Here is a 19,567-nt window from a genome sequence, read left to right on the forward strand (position 1 = left end):
GTAGAGCCCTTGGTGATCTCATGACCATATGTTAGTGCGTTGGTTACTTTGGCTTTCATTACTTTTAGCATAGGTGTAAGACTGGGACCTAATAGCTGGTTTGATAGTTTTGCGGCGGCCGCCTCTAGTGAGAGTGCTTTTATTTGTAATGCTTTCTTGTGCTTGCCAAAGGAGCCACTTGCCTCCAGGAAGATGCCCAAATATTTATAACTGGACGTTGAGTCCAGCTTTGTTTTATTGAAGAACCACCTTTCTGTTGTCCTTTTTTGTTTCCCAAAGGAGATGGTTTTGGTTTTTGACAGGTTGAGTTCTAAATGGTTTTTTGTCGAGTATGGCAACAATTCGTCCAGTAACCTCTGTAGACCCACTTTTGTGTGGCTTAATAGCACCAGGTCATCGGCATAAAGTAGGTTGGTTATACGGGTCCCATCAAGTTTTGGGGGATGACAATTTACTCTATCAAGTGCTGGAGAAAGGTCCGATATAAAGAGGTAAAATAGGAGTGGAGCCAACACACAACCCTGTTTAACGCCAGTCACTGTTTGGATCTTTCTGGAAACATGGAGGCCTTCGCCCAGCTTGATTTTAATCCAAGTTTCAGTGTGGAGCTGAATTATTGCCTGTAGAAGAGACTGTGGTAATCCCCATGATTTTAATTTCTGCCATAACAGGCTTCTGGGAACGCGATCAAAAGCTGCTTTGAAGTCTACAAAGCAGCAGTGTAGCTGTGTGTGTTGACATGCTGCTTTATCTATCAAAACTGTTAGTGTTAGCAGATTGGTTGTTGTCCCAGTTTTGGCTATGAAGCCTGTCTGATTAAAGGGGAGGCGCGCGGTTGTTTCGACCCAAGCCTGCAGCTCCTCTAGTAAGATGTTTGCGAAATACTTGGACTCCACGTCGAGAAGTGCAATCATTCGGTAATTTTTTGGCTCGTTTCGCTTTCCACCTTTGTGGATCGGGTGAATGACTGCTCCTCGCCAGGATTCTGGGATCGTGTTGTTTAATCTGCAATAATGGAACAGCGGGGTCAAATAGTCTGACCATAAATTAATGTCGGATTTAAACCTTGCTTGGGGGAGACCGTTCAGACCGGGGGCTCCATCCGCTCTTGCTTTCCTTATGTAGTTTGAGATCTTGTTTTTTAGTACTGCTGGCAACACCGTAGGCTCTGGTTGAGTGTCATACCGTTCCGTAGGGTCCTTTTTTGCCGAGTCTTCTGAGGGGGTGTTTTCGGGCAAAGCTCGCCCCTGGCTCTCTAGACTCAAAAGAGGAGACTTAGGGCTTGCTGGACTGGCAGGATCGAGGCCAGCTTTATTGTCGTGTACGTATCCAAAATGGAGTGATAGAAACTTGCTCCAGTCTGCTTCACTGATGTTTGCGCTACTGTGACCGGTTACTCTTTGGTTACTCCTGTTCACTAGAGACCAAAATTGCTTCGGGTTGGGGTTTTTACTTTCGTGAATGAGCTTCAGCCAAAATCGGTCGGAGACCTTTAGTTTTTCCTTTTGAATAGTTGTTCTGAATAGGGCTTGCGCTTGCTTGTAATTATTAAAGTAGATTTTGTTGCTAGGGAACTTTCTTGAGAGACGGAGTGCTCGATTCCTCTTGGTTCTTAATTTCCTTATGGCTTTTGAGATGAAGAATTGAAAGGTTTGGTTACTCGGGCCCCTCCTTAGGGGAAGTTCGTTGAGAAGAAGATTTATAAGAGAGGCCCAGCCGCTGACCACATGGAAATTTATGTCTCGAGATTGATGTAGCAAAACTCTACTTTTTTCCATCAGAGATGGGGCCATTGAATCTGACCACTTTAGCCGCTTGAGATCCTCTGAATGGCTGCCTAAGTGGGTGTGAACTAATTCCTGATGATATGTGTCGCCAGTAGATAGTGTTATTATTTGGGCCCGATGGTCACTGTCTCCCTGTTGGGCAATTTGATAGCTCTTGATCCTGGGCAGTATTTCTCTGCTCCCCAAGGTAAAGTCCAAAAAGGAGTGGGAGCTGCCGTTTGACCAGGTCCATGCGGGCGGAGTATCGAAAGAAAATCGCCCGTTCAATAAAGTGAATCCCAAGTTGTTAAACTGTGATCCCACATATTCCCCCAGTTTTGATGATTTGTTCCCAGCGAGGATTGCCTGAGGTAGGAAATGTGGGGGGGTTCTTGGAGGGTCCAGGCGTGTGTCGTCTACGAGGTTGCAAAATAGGTTGGTGTTGAAATCACCCGAGATGATGCTTGGTATTCTTCCGTACTTGCTGATGAGATCGCAGATGGAATTGATCAAACTGTCCATTTTGGATTTTTTCTTTGTAGTGCCAGGAGGGATATAGACGTTAAGAATTAACAACTGGGGGTCAATAGTTGAGCTTCCCAGGGTTATTCCAGAGAGCCATTCCTCTGCAAAATCGATCTGTTTGACACTTGTTGATATTTTTGTTGATACATAGATCGAGAGACCACCCTTAACCCCTTGCATGCCCGCCCCTTTCCCCGCCCAGTGCCGCGCTTTTTATTAGCGGGCGGAGTTCATGACGAGCTGGACTCGTCATGGGCACAGCGCCACCGCAGCCCATGACGAGTCCAGCTCATCATGGGCACTGAAGGGGTTAAGACGGCCGAACTTGGACTGCCTGGAAGCAGGTGTCCTAAACTCCAAGAAGCCCACTATTGGAATACTTTCTCCTGCCCAGGTTTCCTGTAAAAGGATAGCGTTGTGTTCTTTTAGAGAGTCAATTATGGCTGGAGTTTGTTTTTCCGAGCCGAATCCATTAACGTTCCAAGAACATATTGTCAGGTTGTGGTTAACTATGGGTCAGTCGGTCTGGTTTCGGGATAAAGCCCCCGGCAACCATGACCAGTCTGCAGTGCCACTGTTTCGCTGGTTATTAGCTGGCTCAGGATTGCCTTTGGGCGAGCTGCCTCTGGCAGACCTCAGTACTGAATAGGGGGCTAAGATGGAGCTTGCAGTGCATGCCTGATTCGTTTCAAGTATTGAAGGATAACGAGGGACACTCGGGGTTGTTGTTATAATACCCCATGTTTTGAACTGGTCGGGCTTGGTCAACACTAGGTCCCGAATAGCGGACGTTAAGAACGTTATTTGAGTGGCTTCGCCCGTGTTGGGACCAGTGCTTGAAATAAATTCTATAGCAATTATGTCCCCCGATTGGAGATGATTTAGATCTGGTAATGATTTGAAAAGTTTTAATATATTTCCTCGGTTAAGAATGTCATGCGGGCCCCTTGAAATATATTCTGGGGTGAACAAAAGTTTGGTGTTTTTTTATTTTTTTTATTTTTTTTTATTTTTGAAAGACCTTTATTGAGAGAAAAAACAAATACAAATCAACAAAGAGCCCTGGGGGCTCACACATACGGTACATTACAACTTACTGAAAGCACAGAGGATACATTACAGAAGGACTGAGGTCTAGTTTTAAAAGTTTTCCTTGTAGGATAGACATAAGCAGGATATCGTAGCACAACAAGTCAATACTGGTGTTGGACAATCAGGATAGATAATCTTATAGCAGAAGAAAACACCAGAGTCGCTGCGTGGCACCCAGAAAGGAACGTCTAAACCCCAGGGAAGGAAAAAGGACAAAGAATAGAAGGCCCATAGAACAAAAAAGAAAAACAAAAAAGAAAGCAACCCCACCCCCCAAGTACCCCCCACCCTGCACCCCTGCAGCTGGCTACGGCCTGTCCCCCCCTAGCAGTGTGCCTGTCGCCCAAGAAAAGGAGTCCCGAAATATAGAAAGTAAGAAAAGGATAGAAGCCTAAGACTCTCATAAAATTGAGAAAGGTGGGGAGGAGCCCACTATTCGTCCCCCAGCTCCGCCATCTCGCACCAATAATAGCAACAGTAGTCTGACACCCAATAATAATAACATGCCCAATATGACGAGAAAACTGAGGTCACAGCAGCAGCGCGCAGGGTAAGTAAGGCAGCAACACCCAACCGAAACATCCAAAATATCAACAAGGAATCTTCAAGCCATGATTGATAAGCGTAAGCCCCCGCAATAGTCTTCTAGCACCACCGATACATGTCCCGGTCACTCAGAGAAAACTAGGTCCCCGGCTGCCCCACTCGCCAGACCGGTGCAAAACATTTATCAACGGAGGAGGGCCAACCCATGATAACAAAAATAATCGACAGGAGTGTATCCGGCCATCGCTTCCCGGACCCCTATGCAAACCATACCCAAAGTCCAGCTTCCTCGTCAGTCCAGCACAGTCCCAGGAATGTAGTGACCGGTATCAAGGCAAGAAAAAGACAAACTCAACCCTGACCCCTACGTTCCAGTGCGCCAGCAAAGTGCAGTTGCGGCGTAGCCCCGTAGAGTAGGAAGAGCATCCGATGTGACCACCTAGAGAGATGGCAACAGCCAGTAATCGCCATCCAAAGCAGGACAGTGTTATCCCCAAGAGTGCAGTACGGGCAGGCGTACAGTGATAGCCCACCGAAATTAGGCAACTCACTCCCGGGCAACATGTTCAAAGTAAGCAGAGCAATCTTGTCAGCAGCACCCGCTGGCGGTGGTAGTCCTGGCATCCGACGGCGAACTTCTAGTTTCCGTCCAAATATAGGATGCACTGTGTCCTCCATAGTTGCGACAGTCCGAGCGGCGGTGATGTTAAGTGCACTCACAGTCAGTTCCTCTACGTCTCCCCGGAGAGGCTGCACACGACTGCCGAGTCCTGGGCTCGGCGATCCGCTCCGCGCACAGCCGCCCGTCCGGTCAGCCAAGGAGAGAACGGGCACAGCGTCGTCCAACCGGCGCTCCAGGTCACGGGCGTTGGAACAAAAAGCCGCTCGCACAGCAGCCAAAGCTTCCAGGACGTCGCCGATGCTCACGGGCATAACGTGAGAGGAAGAGATGCCAGCTCCCTGTCCCCGGAATCCGCAAGCGTATGGCGACCCTCGAGCCCAGTCTTTAGCATACATGTCCAGGCGTTGTTTAGTAGGTCAGCTCCCAGAAAGACAGGGCCAAACCACGGGGACAGGGCAGCAACCTCTAGTCCAGCGCCACGCACAGGGACAGCACAGTGACGGTCCAACCAGGCGCCGTGTATAAGCGCCGATCACTCAATACAAATGGCCCCTTCCATTACACTACGTAGCGAGAAATCAAAGAGAAACTTCCAAAAAGGGGGATACATTTGTTGCATCGGTGGTAGTAAAGCAGCGTAGCGGCGAGACTCCAAAAGAAACTGTTGCGCCACTTCTGAGGATCTCGGTGGTTTGTCGCGTCTCGCCGGCGGTTTCAGATTCTCATGTAATGGCCGCTGTTGTTGCCTTCCAGCCGGACGCTGCCGAGAACAAAGGACCGGACCCACTCAGCAGCCGTCTGCAGGAGTTCAGGGCATTTCTTCATTCCCGGTGCAGGAGGAACGACGGGGAGCCTACCATCGGATGCAGCGTCGCCTCCCAGACCCGTTACCGCACAACAGGCACGATTCCGCAATCAGGAGAAGAAGCGGTACGGGAGGGAAGCGGACGAGTCGGCGGAGCCGAGGGCTCAGGCGGCCATCTCTGTTGCAGGCTAGGCTCCTCAACCAAGTTTGGTGTTTTGAGTGCTGTTTTGGGACTCACAAGGCTTGTCGGCCATTACTGGCTGTCTTTGCTTGGGGTTTGCTTTGGAGAACTTTCTTGGCAATACAAATGTGGTGGGTGAAAAAGAGAACTTTTCCTTGTGATTTGTGTTTAAAGCTTGTGGGGCATGATTTTTGTTTGAGAGCTCCAAAGTACAATGATACACTAACACCAGAATAAATCTGTTCCCTGATGCAATTGGGGGGTCAAGGGTACTCACAATGTCAATCCCTACCCTCTCAAAGGGTACCTCAACCACAGGTAGTGGAATTAAAGGGGCCTTTTTTGGCGACCTGCTTTGCCACTGGCTTGACAGGTGGCACAGGCTTTGAAAACTCTTTCACCTTCTAGGACATACCTGGCCATTAGAAGTGGGTGACTAACCTACTCCATGTCTTACTCTGGCCAATCAATCATGGGTTTGTTAAGCACGACTACTCACCCGTAAGGGTCTCAAAGAGTGGGGGGATGGGAGAACTGCAGGTTCCAGTCCATCAAGGAGGGGATCTGTCGAAGAGCCAGGTTTTGAGGTTTCTCGTGAAGATGGGGAGTGATGTTGTCTATAACATTTTTTTGGCAGTGATGTTGTCTGCCTGCGGTGGAGCGGTAGGGCGTTCCATGCACTGGCCGCGAGGAAGGCGAAGGAGCGGCCTCCTGATCTGGTTTTTCTGGCGCGGGAAAACCACGACTTAGGAGAGCTGGGCTGATCGTAGGGTTCTTTGGGGTGCGTGGAAGTTGATTCGGCTGTTGAGGTATGTTGGTCCGGTGTTGTGGAGGGCTTTGTGTGTGTGGGTGAGGATCTTGAAGGTGATTCTTGCCTCGATGGAGAGCCAGTGGAGTGTGCGCAGGTGTTGGGTGATGTGGCAGTGTCGTGGTACGTTGAGGACCAGTCTTGCAGCAGCGTTCTGGATGTTCTGTAGTTTGCGGGTGAGGTTTTTGTTTATTCCGGCGTAGAGTGCGTTGCCGTAGTGGAGTCTGCTGGAGACGAGGGCGTGGGTGACGGTTTTTCTATGCTTGAGGGGGATCCATTTGAAGGTCTTACGTAGGAGGCGGATGATGTGGAAGCAGGAGGATGTGACGGAGTTGATCTGGGGGTCCATTTTGAGCTCGGAGTCTAGGATGATTCCAAGGTTGCATGCGTGGTCCGTGGGGGTGGGTGGGCTGCCGAGGGCGGTAGGCCACCAGGTGTCATCCCAGGTGTCGGGGTGTGGGCCCATGATGAGTACTTCTGTTTTGTCGGTGTTGAGTTGTAAGCAGCTGCTTTTCATCCATTTGGCCACCGCTTCCATGCCTTCTTGGAAGTTGTGTTTGACTGCGTTGGCCTCGTTGGACAGGGAGAGGATGAGTTGGGTGTCGTCGACGTATGAAACAATGTTGAGTCCGTAGGTTCTGACGATGGGGGCGAGGGGAGCGAGGGGAGCCATGTAGACGTTGAAGAGCGTTCGGCTGAGGGAGGAACCCTGGGGGACTCCGCAGGTGGTTGGTGTGGGGTCTGAGAGGAAAGGGGGAGCCTGACCCGCTGCGTTCTGCCAGAGAGAAAGAAGTAGATCCAGTTGAGGGCCTTGTCCCAGATACCTGCGTTGTGGAGTCAGCGTGTTCGCGTGCGGTGGGATACCACGTCGAAGACCGCTGAGAGGTCGAGGAGGATGAGGGCTACGGTTTCTCCTTTGTCCAGTAGGGAGTGGATTTCGTCTGTTGCGGCGAGAAGGGCGGTTTCTGTGCTGTGTTTTTTTCTGAAGCCGGATTGTGACGGGTCGAGGATGTTGTGTTTTTCGATTAAGGTGGCAAGTTGGCTGTTGATGGCTTTCTCGATGACTTTCACTGGGAACGGGAGCAGGGAGATGGGTCTGAAGTTTTTGAGGTCGGTGGGGTCCGCTGAGGGCTTCTTTAGGAAGGGGTTCATCTCTGCGTGTTTCCAGTTGTTGGGGAAAGAGGGTTTGCCAGGGAGCGGTTGATGGTGTGGCGAAGCATGGGTGCAATGGTGTCGGTGGCTCTGTTGAAGATGTGGTGGGGGCAGGGGTCTGTGGGGGCACCGGAGTGGATTGATTTCATAGTCTTCAGTGTGTCTTCGGTGGTGAGGGTTGTCCAGCTGTCGATCTTTGGCTTCAAGGCGTCGTGGGTGGGTTTGCTGGGGGTGCCGTGTGTTGGTTGTCTTCGTCAAAGTTGTCGTAGATGTTCTTGATTTTGCAGTGGAAGAAGGTGCTGAGTTTGTTGCAGAGGTCTTGTGAGGGGGAAATGTCAGTCGACTTGCTGGCGGGTTGTGCGAACTCCTTGATGATGTTGAAGAGTTCCTTGCTGCTGTGTGCGTGTGTGGAGATTCTGTCTTCAATTGCAACTTTCCTCGTGTTTCTAATGAACTGGTGGGGGGCGGTGGTGGCGGCTTTGAAGTTGTTGAGGGCTTCTGTGGATTTGGAGTTCCTCCAGGTCTTCTCAAGGGGGCGGCAGGTGTGCCTGGACTCTTGGAGTTTGGGGGTGAACCATCTGGCCTTCTTGGCATGTGTGTTGTTCTTCTTGAGGGGGGCTGTGGTGTTGATGCTGTTGGTGATCCATCTGTGTAGAGTTCGGGCGGTGGTGTTGGGGGCGTACTCTTCCGCGGTGGTCGGGGTGGAGTTGCTGAGTGAGGAGGTGAGCTGGTCGTTGGTGATTTTGGTCGAGTGTTCTGAAGGTGAAGTGGATGCATCGATGGTCTGTCCACAGGAGCTTGGTGGTGTGGCTGAAAGTGATGGAGTTTCCTGTTGTGAAGAGGGTGTGTCCCGCTGAGTGCGTGGGTTCGGTCACGATCTGGGGAAGTCCAATGTCCTGGAGGTTGTCTAGGAGGGATGAGGTGTTGGGGTCTAGTTGGTTGTCGAGGTGGAAGTTGAGGTCTCCCAGGAGGGTGTAGTTGTTGGATGCGATGGCATGCAGGTAGATGATGTCTGTGATGGAGTCGGTAAAAGGTCCGCGAGGTCCGGGGGTCGGTAGATGAGGGTTCCCCGGAGGGTGGTGGTAGGGCTGACCTGTATCTTGAAGTGCAGGTGTTCCATCTGGTCTATGGGCTCGTCGGGGAGTGTGCTCAGGCGGAGGTTGGATTTGTGGACGATGGCAATTCCTCCTCCCGGGCGGGAGGGGCGGTCTTTCCTGGAGATCTTGTATCCTTGGGGAATGGCGATGGCGATGTCCGGTCCCGAGGTTGTGTTGGTCCAGGTTTCGGTGAGGAATGCTACGTCCCGGGTGGTGCTGTCGAGGAGGTCCCAGATTTCGGTGGCGTGTTTGTGAAGTGATTTGACATTGAGGAGGATGCATTGCAGGGTCTTCGGTTCGGGTGTGTTCCTGCGGTCGGGGTTGTGCTGGGTCCATGGTCCTGGCGGTGCTGTAGGTGTGCCGGCAGCGGTGACAGCTGAAGGGTCTGTGGGTGTCGGCTGGTGATGCTAGCTTGCAGTTTTTGTTGCGGCCTGGATTGAGTACGTGGAGTGCTGCTGGGTCATTGCGTTGGTGGGTAGAGGTCCAGGGTTCCTGGCACTGGTCGCGGTCGGGTTGCGGATGGGCGCAGATGGGCTTGCCTTTGGTGCGCCAGCGGCGCGGCTTCACAGCAGCTGCCATTAAGTAGGGGTCGGGGAGGGCTGGACAGCTGGGAGGTGGTTTCGGGGAGGGGAGCTGGATTGGGCCGGTCGCGCTGGTCGTGCTGGGTGGGAGGGGCCGCGGGGGCAGCAGCAGCGGGGAAAACTGGTGGGGAAGGGAAAGGAGGAATATAGGAGGAATATGGAGGTATTCAAGGAAATACAAGTGGAATAAAGCAGAAAATCACAGAAAGGCAGAGGAGTGCAGAAAAGAGATTAAACTGAGGGTAAAAACAAGTGAAAACAGAGAGGAAAGCAGAGCGAGAGAAAGGAGACAGAGGTCCACTGGACCACCAGGGAAGAGGCGCAGGTAAACTTGCGGGTGGAGAAGGGCCTCAAACACCAACACTCGAGGCCTCACTTAATGGTAGAGCTCCGCGGGTCGGAGAGCAATTCACTGAAAATGGGTCAGTGGTCTTGCTCCAAGATGCCCAGCTAGGGTGATGTCATGTGCTAATTAATGAGAGTAGAAACTCTCTGTACTGCTGAGCCTCTACAACTCTCCTAGTGGCACCAGGTTTGGGGTCTCAGGCCTCAGTGTGTAGGAGTCCCTCCTCCCAATAAGTTCTGTGGGAGCCACTGACATCTCCCTTTTCCTGGTCAGCAGCCTGCTGTCTTAGGCTCTCAAGAGTAGGACAGATCCTCTCTCCTTGGCACAGATTTTCCCTACAGCGCCCTCCTGAACCTAGGAGCTGTGCCAGGTAAGGCCCAAGTTCCTGGGGCTCAGTTTCCTCTGGGGCTGACAATTCTTCTGCCTGAGCAGAGGGGACCTGAGCTTGTGGATGTACAGAAGAGTGTTTCTCAGACTTCTTACCTTTTTTCTCGGAGGATTGTGTCATTGTTTCAGACACCAATACATCTTTTTTACCCTGGGCTTTGCTCTTCGCCTGGGTTTTTATGCTCAGCCATTCAGGGATCACTGCATGGGACCTTAGCTCGACCTCAGCCCAGTTCACGCTGTCCGCGCTGTTTACAGTTGAAGCACCATGCCTTTTTGAGATTCTAATTTTTACCTTGGTACCCAGTCTTGGAATGTGAAGTGCCCCAGGCCCACCCTCCTGAAAATTTGTTTGGAGGCCTTGAGAAGACTCTTTACTTTTTTCTTTAGAGTGTTCACCATCTTTCCATTTGGGAGGCTTAGTAACTCCTTTCTATTGGTCACCCCCTCCATGCGACTTTTTGGACACTCTAGTCTTGACCCAGTGGTCAGCTTTCTTTCCCAATTCTTGGGGAGGAATCAATTTAGGTTCACAAAGTATTGATGTAACCTTTTAGAAGTACAGTTACTTAACAGATGTACTTTCATATGCAAACTATAAAGCCCATCATAATCTTGCACCTGACTACCTCTTAACGAACCACCTAGTGTCTTTTCTGAAAAATCTATAAAATCAACCCAGGATTGACTCGAGGTTTTCTGAGTCATCCTGAACTTAATCCTATACTCTTCAGTGGCGATTCCAAAGCCCTCAACCAGTATACCCTTCATGATGTTAAAGGACTCCGCATCTGCCTCATTCAGTGTCAGGAGTCTATCCCTTCTGGCTGAGTTTCTTAATTTTACAAGCCTTCTCAAAAGCTTTAAACCACTTGGTGATATCATCACCCTCTACATATTTGGCAGCAATCCCTTTGGGGATCTTATGGTCAAAAGCTATTTACAATTTTGCTGCCACCAGGGATGGGTCAAAGGCCCATCTCAACCCTTTCTTTCTCGATAGCCAAAAGTATGGCCTCCAGGGCTATTCTTTTTGCTGACTTTTGAAGCTGAGGATCGTTATCCTCAACATCATCTGGGGTATTACTAGCAGTACTCACAATAGAGGTGCTGCCAGTGGAAGGGTCCACAGACTCATCATCACTGGCAATTGCATCCTCTGGGCCATATGTGTTTCCTTCCATTACCATGGCTCTATCATGCTCAGCACGTAGAGTCTGTAGATGAGCCTTGGTAGGCTTAGTCCCCATGGCAATGTTCCATGCTGTACAGAGGCTCTTAAGTTGGGTCAACATAAGTTTCTGGCAAGGGACCAGGTTGAGTTCCTGGGTGTTACCCTCTGCCTCAGTCATGTTTTAAGATCATTGGGATCTTATTCAACAGTTAAAAAAAAGGTATTTAACTACAGTCAATTTGTGGATTTACTCATATAGTGACCTATTGACCAAGTGGGATCAGCAAACGCAAAGTTTTAGACCTGTCCTATGAACCACTAATGTCGTAAGCTTGTTGGATATAAAGTGCACTAAAAAGAAGTGCACTGTGTAGAGAGTCCAGCCAACCCTTATTGGTTTGCAGAAGCACAAACAGATAATACTAATGCTTTCTTGTAGCAGTGTGGGTGAGCAGTTGGGCTTATCAGAGGGTAGTGCCAAGCATTTGTTGTACCCACACAGGCAATAAATGAGCTGCACACACAAGAACAAATCCAAGATCAATTTATATATCTATATATCTATATCTATATATCTATATCTCTATATCTATCTATATATATATATTTATATTTTGTGATCCCAAGAACTTCATTCGCAAGTTAGTACTTTGTTTGTTAGGAACGTTTACAGGTAAGTAAATGTTTGAAGACAATGCATCTTTACGCACAATGCATTTCTTATGGGGAAAAGACAAGTATGCATACATATATTTACGGTCCGTTTCTGGGTGGTCTCTTTCGGACTTAGGGTTGTAGTGGGCCAAGGTCCAAAGTACCACCAGAAAATTCTTGTTACCTGCTGAGTTTCTACCGAGGACAAGGTCCTGATCCGGGTTGTAGTTGGGTGCTACGAGAAGGGAGGCCACCTAGAAACCAGCTGTAAAGAGGGACTTGGGGACAAGTCCGCGAGCTCCCAAATGGGGGCTCTGGTAGCAAGGGTCCTGGGATCAAGGGAGCACAGTCAGTTCTTCGGTACCCAGGCTGGGTGGCTGGGATGCAGAGTAGGTAGATCAGCTGACCTCTGTGCTCAAAGCAGGTCCTTGCAGTTGCGGTTTGGCAGCATGAGAAGGCAAAAGCAGGACAGCTTGCCTACTCACAAAGTGGGTCTCAGTGATGCTGATATCGCTCGACGGCTGCTCAGTCATGGTGCAGTGAAAATCCGGAAGAGACTCCCACTGTTGATGCAAGGTGTCTGGTACCCCGGGTATTGCTGCATGGCTCCCCGTTGGTCCTTTTGTCCTCTCATTTGGTGGGGTACCAGATCTGACCCTTCAGAGCAGGGGTACCTCTTCTCTTTCTCCTGAGGTGCTGGCCGTGCCCGGGAGCTGCAAGGTTGTTGACCCCAATCTGCGCCAAGTGCCTGCAGACTGCAGAGGAGTATATCCTCTACCCCAGGGGAGGTTGTCGGCGATTTTCGAAGTGCTGGCTGGCTACCTGAGTTCGTGGTCGTTTTGGAGCTGCAGGATGAGCCTCTCTGTCTCGAATGTCGAGATAGTTGCGAGCAGGCAGGGTTTTGCGCCAAATGTTCACAGCTTGTCTTCGGTTCTCGCTGGACAGGGACTCTTCTTCGTCCTTCTTCTCTTAATCCTTCATATCTAGGTTCTTGTGCTCCGGGGTGCCACTTAAATACTCAATTTAGGGGCATTAAGGGGAGAGACAGGTAGTAGGCAATGGGCTGCCTACCTTTAAGGTTTCCACACCCTCTATATGACCACTTCCCGTAGGAAGTGGGCATAACTCTGTCCCTGGAGTATTCAATTCCACCAAAACAAGATGGTGGAATTTGAAAGGTGGTGTCCACATCAGGTAGCCCTCCTTATGGGTGGTACTAGTCAGGTGTTTGACATACCTGCTATCTTGCGAGTTTTCCCACCTGTCTTACAGACAAAAAGTGGGCTAGGACAGGGGGTTGGCATCTCCACTATCTGGAGAGGCTGGGGTCGCATAACAAAAGCGACGGAAGCCTTTGAAGCTTCCTGCCTTGGTAAGCAGATCCTGCTTGGATAAGGTGTAAACACCTCCGCTAGAGCAGGATTTCTTCCAGACCTCTAAGAGCAGGGGCGATCACCTGGGGGTCAGAAACACATCTGTGGTGGCAGGCTGTTCAACACCAGTCATTCACCACACTAGTAGTCAGTAGGTTTTCAGGTGGCACTTCTAAGGTGCCCTCTGGGTGCATACATTAATAAATCCATCAGTGGCAGTGTGCGTATATTAATACAAGAGGTTTGGTATCAAATATCTGGGGTTTCAGTGAAGCCATCATGTAGCTGGACAAACGCGTAGTCACGTTTGTCCAGCACATGTACTCCACATGGCTTCCCTGTTCACTTGTAATATCTAAGAATTGACTTAGATATCACAGTGTCATATTTACTCAGACGGATATGTCCACAAATTGTGTATAGTACACCCTGCCTTAGGGTTCTAAGGCCTGCTGTAGGGGTGACTTACCTACACCATATGAAGTGTCTGAAGGCATGGCACACAGCGGTGTGTACCATGTCGACTCTGCTTTAGTCCACACCAAGACACACAGCCTGCAATGGTAGTTTTTATGATCTTGGTGAGGGGTCCCTAAGGGTGGCACAATTTGTGCTGCAGCCCTGGGGTACCCTCTTTAGTCCCTATGCCCTTGGTACCCGGGGTACCATTTACTAGAGACTTACACAGGTTCAAAAGGTAGAGCCAATTGGGAAACAACAGTTCAGTTTGGGGAATGAAGATGGTACTCGGGACTTGGTTAGCAGGAACTCAGTACACACTCAGTCAAAGTTGCATCGGATACCAGGCAAAATGTGGGGGCAACCATGGCAAAAAGAGCCACTTTGCTACAGGACTGTTCTGACCAAATAGTAGATGACATAAATATACAAACATACAGGTGCGTAGCTCATGTTGTAGTTAAGTAATTGGTTTCTTTACTATTAATATGAGTCTGTAGGGATACCTGCAGATAGTAGAGGATTGTTTTGCATAACTCCCTCGTTATAGGGACCATGCTTGTTTAGCTATGTGCACGTGTGACAGAGTGGCTTCTATGTCACCAAATAATTGAAATTCTCTGTTGCAGGCACTCCAGGACAGCCTACAAGGAATCAGTCTCAGGTAAACCAGTCCTGGCAATCACACGATAAAAGACAGGCGGTGGCACAGCTTTATTGCCATACTAGTAGGGCGGCATTCCTTGACTCCTTTTATTGGTTTCCTGAGTGGTGTGGATGGCCTGTCATTGTATGGAAAGTCCTTTTGATGTTCTATTTTTATCAGGTGCTGAGTGATGTACTTTCCGGCTACGTAGGGAAAAAAGGTGCTAGTGTAATTTGAGGTGCAATCTTCTAATTTTTTTCAACTGTATTTAACTCTCTGCAAAAATATTGTGCCTTATTTACCTGGATGTTGTATGGTGTCAGTGAGTTAGTAAGAGGGGCAAGGGGGCGGGTGCCACCTCTGCCTTCCCTGTAGAGTGCTTGTGTGGCCCTAGGTTTGCCCCCAAAAAGCTCTGCTGAGTCCAGGAATTGTTTGTTTTTTAAACATGAACTAGAGCCACTGTGGTACCACTGCAATAGAGCTCCACCTCTCTTTCTCCTTTGCACTGATTAAGAGCATGGATGTGGCCTGCTACACTCCGCAGGGCGTATCAAGTCCATGTGTGGGAACTCCACCGCCAGGTCCTCCACACATAGTTTCAACGGTGGAGCACTCTACAAGTAGAGCTCTAACCACTGCTGAAAACACAATTTGGCCAAACTTTGTTGCCAGATACCCACATCCATGGTCCATGGATGAACTGGTTATGGATATTTCCTTAAGCTTTTCTACTTCTTTCATTTGTGATCAGGAGGCTCAGACAAACATCTCTACTGTCATCTTAAGGTCATCCTGGGCCAGACAGCCCTGGTTTTAGACATGTCTGCAGTTACCAGTCGACCCTCATTAGTCTTACCCTCAGATAAGACCTGCTCACACAGAGATGCTGTCAGATCAGCATCTGGAGTCAGCACAACTCAATCTTACACTTTAGCACCGGAGGTCCTCGAATTCAGGTATCTCCACTTTCCCCAAGAATGTATGTCCAACCTCAAAGAGACCATACGGCCTTCAACCCGCCCCTGTTATGCAGCTAAGTGGCAAATATTTGTCCGTGTCTGCATAGCCAACAAATCTTATCCTGTAAATCCCACAGTGCAACAAATTGTTACCGAAGATGCATATAATTATTTATTTTCACTGAAGAACCAAACGTTGCAGTGACGTTACAATTGTGCATGGTAATAAGATCTTAACTTATGTGAAGCCTTAGAAATTCACTGAAAAAAGAGGTCAATGTAACGGTATACTTATGTGTAGAAATAACTTTTAAAAAACAAAAAAAAGAAATACTGAAATTCACCAGTTGTGGTTTACTAAGCTGACTATACCTTGCGCCCCACCATGCTCTGCTTATGATCTCACATATTGCATCACTCATGACATGTTAAATAACAGCTCTGATGATATCACTAATGAAAATCCCCACAGACACCCAAGCCACATTTCCTTTTTTCCCCCTTTTTTTGTTTTTAATAGTTTTCACAAGTGTTGGCGCTCACCTTTCAACCCCATGGTACTAATGTACTGTGCAAGCTTCCCTGAGGAACCCATGGAACAATTTTCTTTTGCCCTGGGGTTTGAAAGGATGGTCCATCTGAGACCCTCTGGGTTCTCCTAAAGGTGCCAGAGGTTCAGGACATGGATACCAAGTCGCGAAATACTGGTATGGTCGATGTAACATTTTCATCTGAGTTGTGGCAAGCCAATCAGATTGCTCAGTACTGTGGGACTGATCCTAGTCCCATGATACCAAAGTGGTAGAAGGGAGAAAAAGCTCCCTCGACCTATCAGAGGGTCCAAGTTTTTAAAATTTTCGATACTGCAGGACTCATCGTCCAGATAGTACAAACTTTTTATGGAGCCCAATCCAAGCACTTCTTTAAACATGAATTTCTTGAAAACAGCTGAATTTACGGCAAATCACAAAAAGCATGTTTTTGGAGTAAAGTTCTAACTTTTTCCAAATTTAGTGTAATTCCGTTCAGCCATTTTTCTGTATCAGAGAGCAACGTTTCCAATGAGAATTAACATGGGAAAACAATGATTTGCCATGCTATCTTTTTCAGCCCCCGCTTGACAAAATCAACAAAAAACTTTCCAGGAAGGAGCTGAGGTGGCTGAAATTTATTTTTGTAAAGTTTCGTGCAGTTTTGTGAAACTCTGCCCAACTTTAAATAGCGAAACAAAAAACGTTCTTCCAATGGAAACACTTAACTATAATTTTTCAGTGCCAAAATGAGATAAGAACAATTCCATTTTACAGTATTAGCAAAAAGACAAAGTTCCAAATGGAGCAGACAAAGGCTCATGCGCATTTTAGTTCCTACCTGGAATTCTGTTTACAGTGAAAATGTTAGTCACTTCTCGATTTTTAGTAACATTCAACCCAAACGGGTGAATATCAGTATTGTTTGTCCACCCAATTGTAATATTCAAGCAACGATCTGTAAATCCATGTATCAGGGTAATCTTCCTGTAATGAGACACGGATAACTCTCATTAAAACACTTATTAAAAAAAAACAAAGCAAAAGTCATAGCTAGGGAACAGTGAAGAAACAAAATAAGTTGAACCAAACCGAATATAGAAAATCTGAGTCTGTCCATGTATGGATGCTCATGCTTAGATGGGTTTAGGACTACACATGAAAAAGTAGTTCTTACAATGCATGGCTATATGAAGTCAGAGGCCTTAGAACCAAAGAGATGCTTCGTGATTAGTGGCCACAATAGCAGAAGCCGTTTGGGAAAGTAAACTGCAAGTAGAGCCTATGTGACAGAAGGATCTGTGGAAGAATAAGACCATTCCAGAGGTGGCTTCATTAGGGATGAGAAACTGACTCATAAAGGATTCCATACGAATACTCGCCGTTCAAGACATGAGGCTGTTTGAATTGCAAAGCTCTGAGCGAGACTGTTTGAGACAAACTGCGAGTATGCTCTGTGGTACGCAAGGGGTGTTTGAGGCAAGAATCAATGTTTGTAGGATCGATGCAAGAGTGAGCTGAGGCCCTTCCAGAGGGTAGGTTGAAAGAGTCTGAACCTTTTTTAGTTGAGAGGGCATTTGAAGTGAGCTATAGTGCTTATCGGGGTCTCATTAAACTGACTTGGTCTGTTTAAGTATTGTGCTGAACCCAGCTTCTCTCTCTCTTTCCTCTCCACCTTTATTTTACCCTCTCTGCATCTCATCTACTAGTCTCCGGGACTGCCAGACCTGTCAACCACAGTCCTGCTCAGCACTACACATAACACCAAGAACGCTTCCCTGCCCAGTCAGCTGTATGTCACAGGTAAGGCTATGGTTCAGTAGTTAAAGAAGCATGATCATCTTCTCTTCATGGATCTGATGCTTTGTGCAGTAGTTTAGTTTATGATTTCTATGCTCCCCCCTCTGTGTTCCTGTAGATGTTGAAAGTCCGGATCAGAAATGCAGGCACAGCAACATCTAGGCCCCTTTCCTACCCCCGTTCCACCCTTCCTCTATCGTCCCGCACACCGCTATCCTGCTCACCTCCTATCACTCCATTTCCTCTTTCTACCCTTGTAAGAAGCTGGCTCTGTATATACTATACCAAAATGAGGTATAGTTTCCACAAAGTCCAGTGGAACCCCAAAGGTAGGCAGAGGTAAAAGTGGATAGCACCTTACTCTCTATTTGTGGTAGTGTGGTCGAGTAGTAAGGCTTTATCAGAGGACAGTTTTAAGCATTTGTTGTACACACTCAGGCAGCAAATGATGTCACACACTCAAAGACTGAACTCAGACCAATTTGATTTGTATCAAAATATTATTTAGTTATTTTATTTCTAGAACTAAGCCAAGCCTGGCACAGGTAAGTGTATATGGTACTTTTCAAGGCAGGTTGAACAATGCAAGCCTTCTGAATGAAAATCGTTACAAGTTTGTAAATCATTTCAATACAGTGGAAATTACTGTTCGATTCCTTTTGATTACTTTACAGACTACTTTATGGATTACTTTTTCTAGTCCGTATGATATGCCTAGATATCACACTGGGACATTTCCTAGAGAAAAGGTAAGTAAAGCAGTTTTCAATTATTTGCAGTTTTTCAAGTTCTCATACAAGACCAACTCCACATTTAGAACAATTTTCAAGGAAAAACAGTCAGTGTATTCCTTTGGAGAAAATGTGGTTATCGGTTTACAGGTAAGTACTTGTTTGTGGGAGTCGGTATTCTGGTGTTAGAACCAGGGTTCGCCCAGGGTCGAGGATGCACTCTCCAAGCTCCCTCAGAGGCACTAGGGCGGCTGGGTGGGGAGTGCTGAGACCCAATGTTATCCAATGGGGGATAGGGGGCCTCCGGTTGGTGGTGTTTTTCACGAGCAGGCCACGAGGTTGTGGGAGCAAAAGCTCCTCGTGTTAGGCTCTAGGCAAAGGTGGATCCGAGTTAGCACCCAAAATACACCCGCAGCGGCGCAGAGGCGGCTGGATGCAGGGTGCTGTTTTGGTGTCCAGTGCCCTGTTGTTTTCAATGGGGATTGACGGTTTTGGTTTTAGCTGCAGGCTTGGTCCAGGAAGTGTTCTAAGAGAAACCAACAGCTGGGCAGGTTAGTTGGAGGGCTCGGGAACGTAGGTGCACCTCGGGGTCTCTTCTCCAGGGCGCAGGGCGGCTGGATGCAGTGGTGTCTTTTGAGGTCGGATTTCACCTTACCGGGCCACTCGCGGTTGGGGGTGGTCTCTGTGCAGAGGCTGCAGGTGACGTTGGGGAGTCCTGGAGGGGTCAACCCATGGTGGACTCCAAATCTGGAGCACTGGGGGACCTCGCTGGGACTGGTGGGCCACTCGGGCCGTAGGCAACGGGTGCAGTGGTGGTTCCGGACGACGGGTTTCTTTGTCCTCAGCTGGCTCAGAGCCTGTTTTGGGAGTTTCTTTTGGACTGAGTTGATGTTCATATGAGATCCAGTCTTTGTTGAAGGCAGTCAGTCCTCCCAGGGTTCTGGAGGTCGCTGGCTGCAGGACAAGGCAACTTTTGGTGCAGGATCTATGGAAACTGCAGACGGGCCGGTAGGGCTGGGTCCAAGTCAGTTCTTCTCTGCAGTCTCCTCTGCTGGGCGTCTTCTTTCCTCCTTCTTCTTCGTAGGTTGCGGGAATCTGTCTTCTTGGTTCAGGTCTCCCCCCTAACTACTGTATTTACGGGGGCTTTTTAGGTGTCTCAAGGTCAGCAACCAATGGGTGTAGGAAGGTGGATATCTGACTATGGTTACCCCCAACTTTTTGCCTAGTGTCTAGCTGGTTTTTCGACTTAGTTGGCCTGAGATCCTGCCATTCAGGATCTCAGCCTGGCTGCTCTCTCTTTAAAATGGACTCCATGTACCCTAGGTACATACAC

General features: G+C 48.5%; 1 protein-coding gene across 2 annotated transcripts in view; it reads left to right on the top strand.

Annotated features, from left to right (window-relative positions):
- LOC146839558 (MLX-interacting protein-like) overlaps positions 1 to 19,567 on the top strand; it is a 219,272-nt gene that overhangs the window by 170,277 nt on the left and 29,428 nt on the right. The window contains exons 11-12 of one of the 2 annotated variants that reach the window (XM_085651624.1): positions 14,198 to 14,232; positions 17,413 to 17,506. The exons of the other annotated variant lie outside the window; for it this stretch is intronic. Of the exons in view, the coding sequence (XP_085507750.1) occupies positions 14,198 to 14,232; positions 17,413 to 17,506 (129 nt within the window). The remainder of the gene's footprint in view (positions 1 to 14,197; positions 14,233 to 17,412; positions 17,507 to 19,567) is intronic. 2 annotated transcript variants of the gene reach the window in all.

Source organism: Triturus cristatus, chromosome 4_1 (assembly GCF_964204655.1).
Source record: "Triturus cristatus chromosome 4_1, aTriCri1.1, whole genome shotgun sequence".
NCBI classification, from domain to species: domain Eukaryota; kingdom Metazoa; phylum Chordata; class Amphibia; order Caudata; family Salamandridae; genus Triturus; species Triturus cristatus.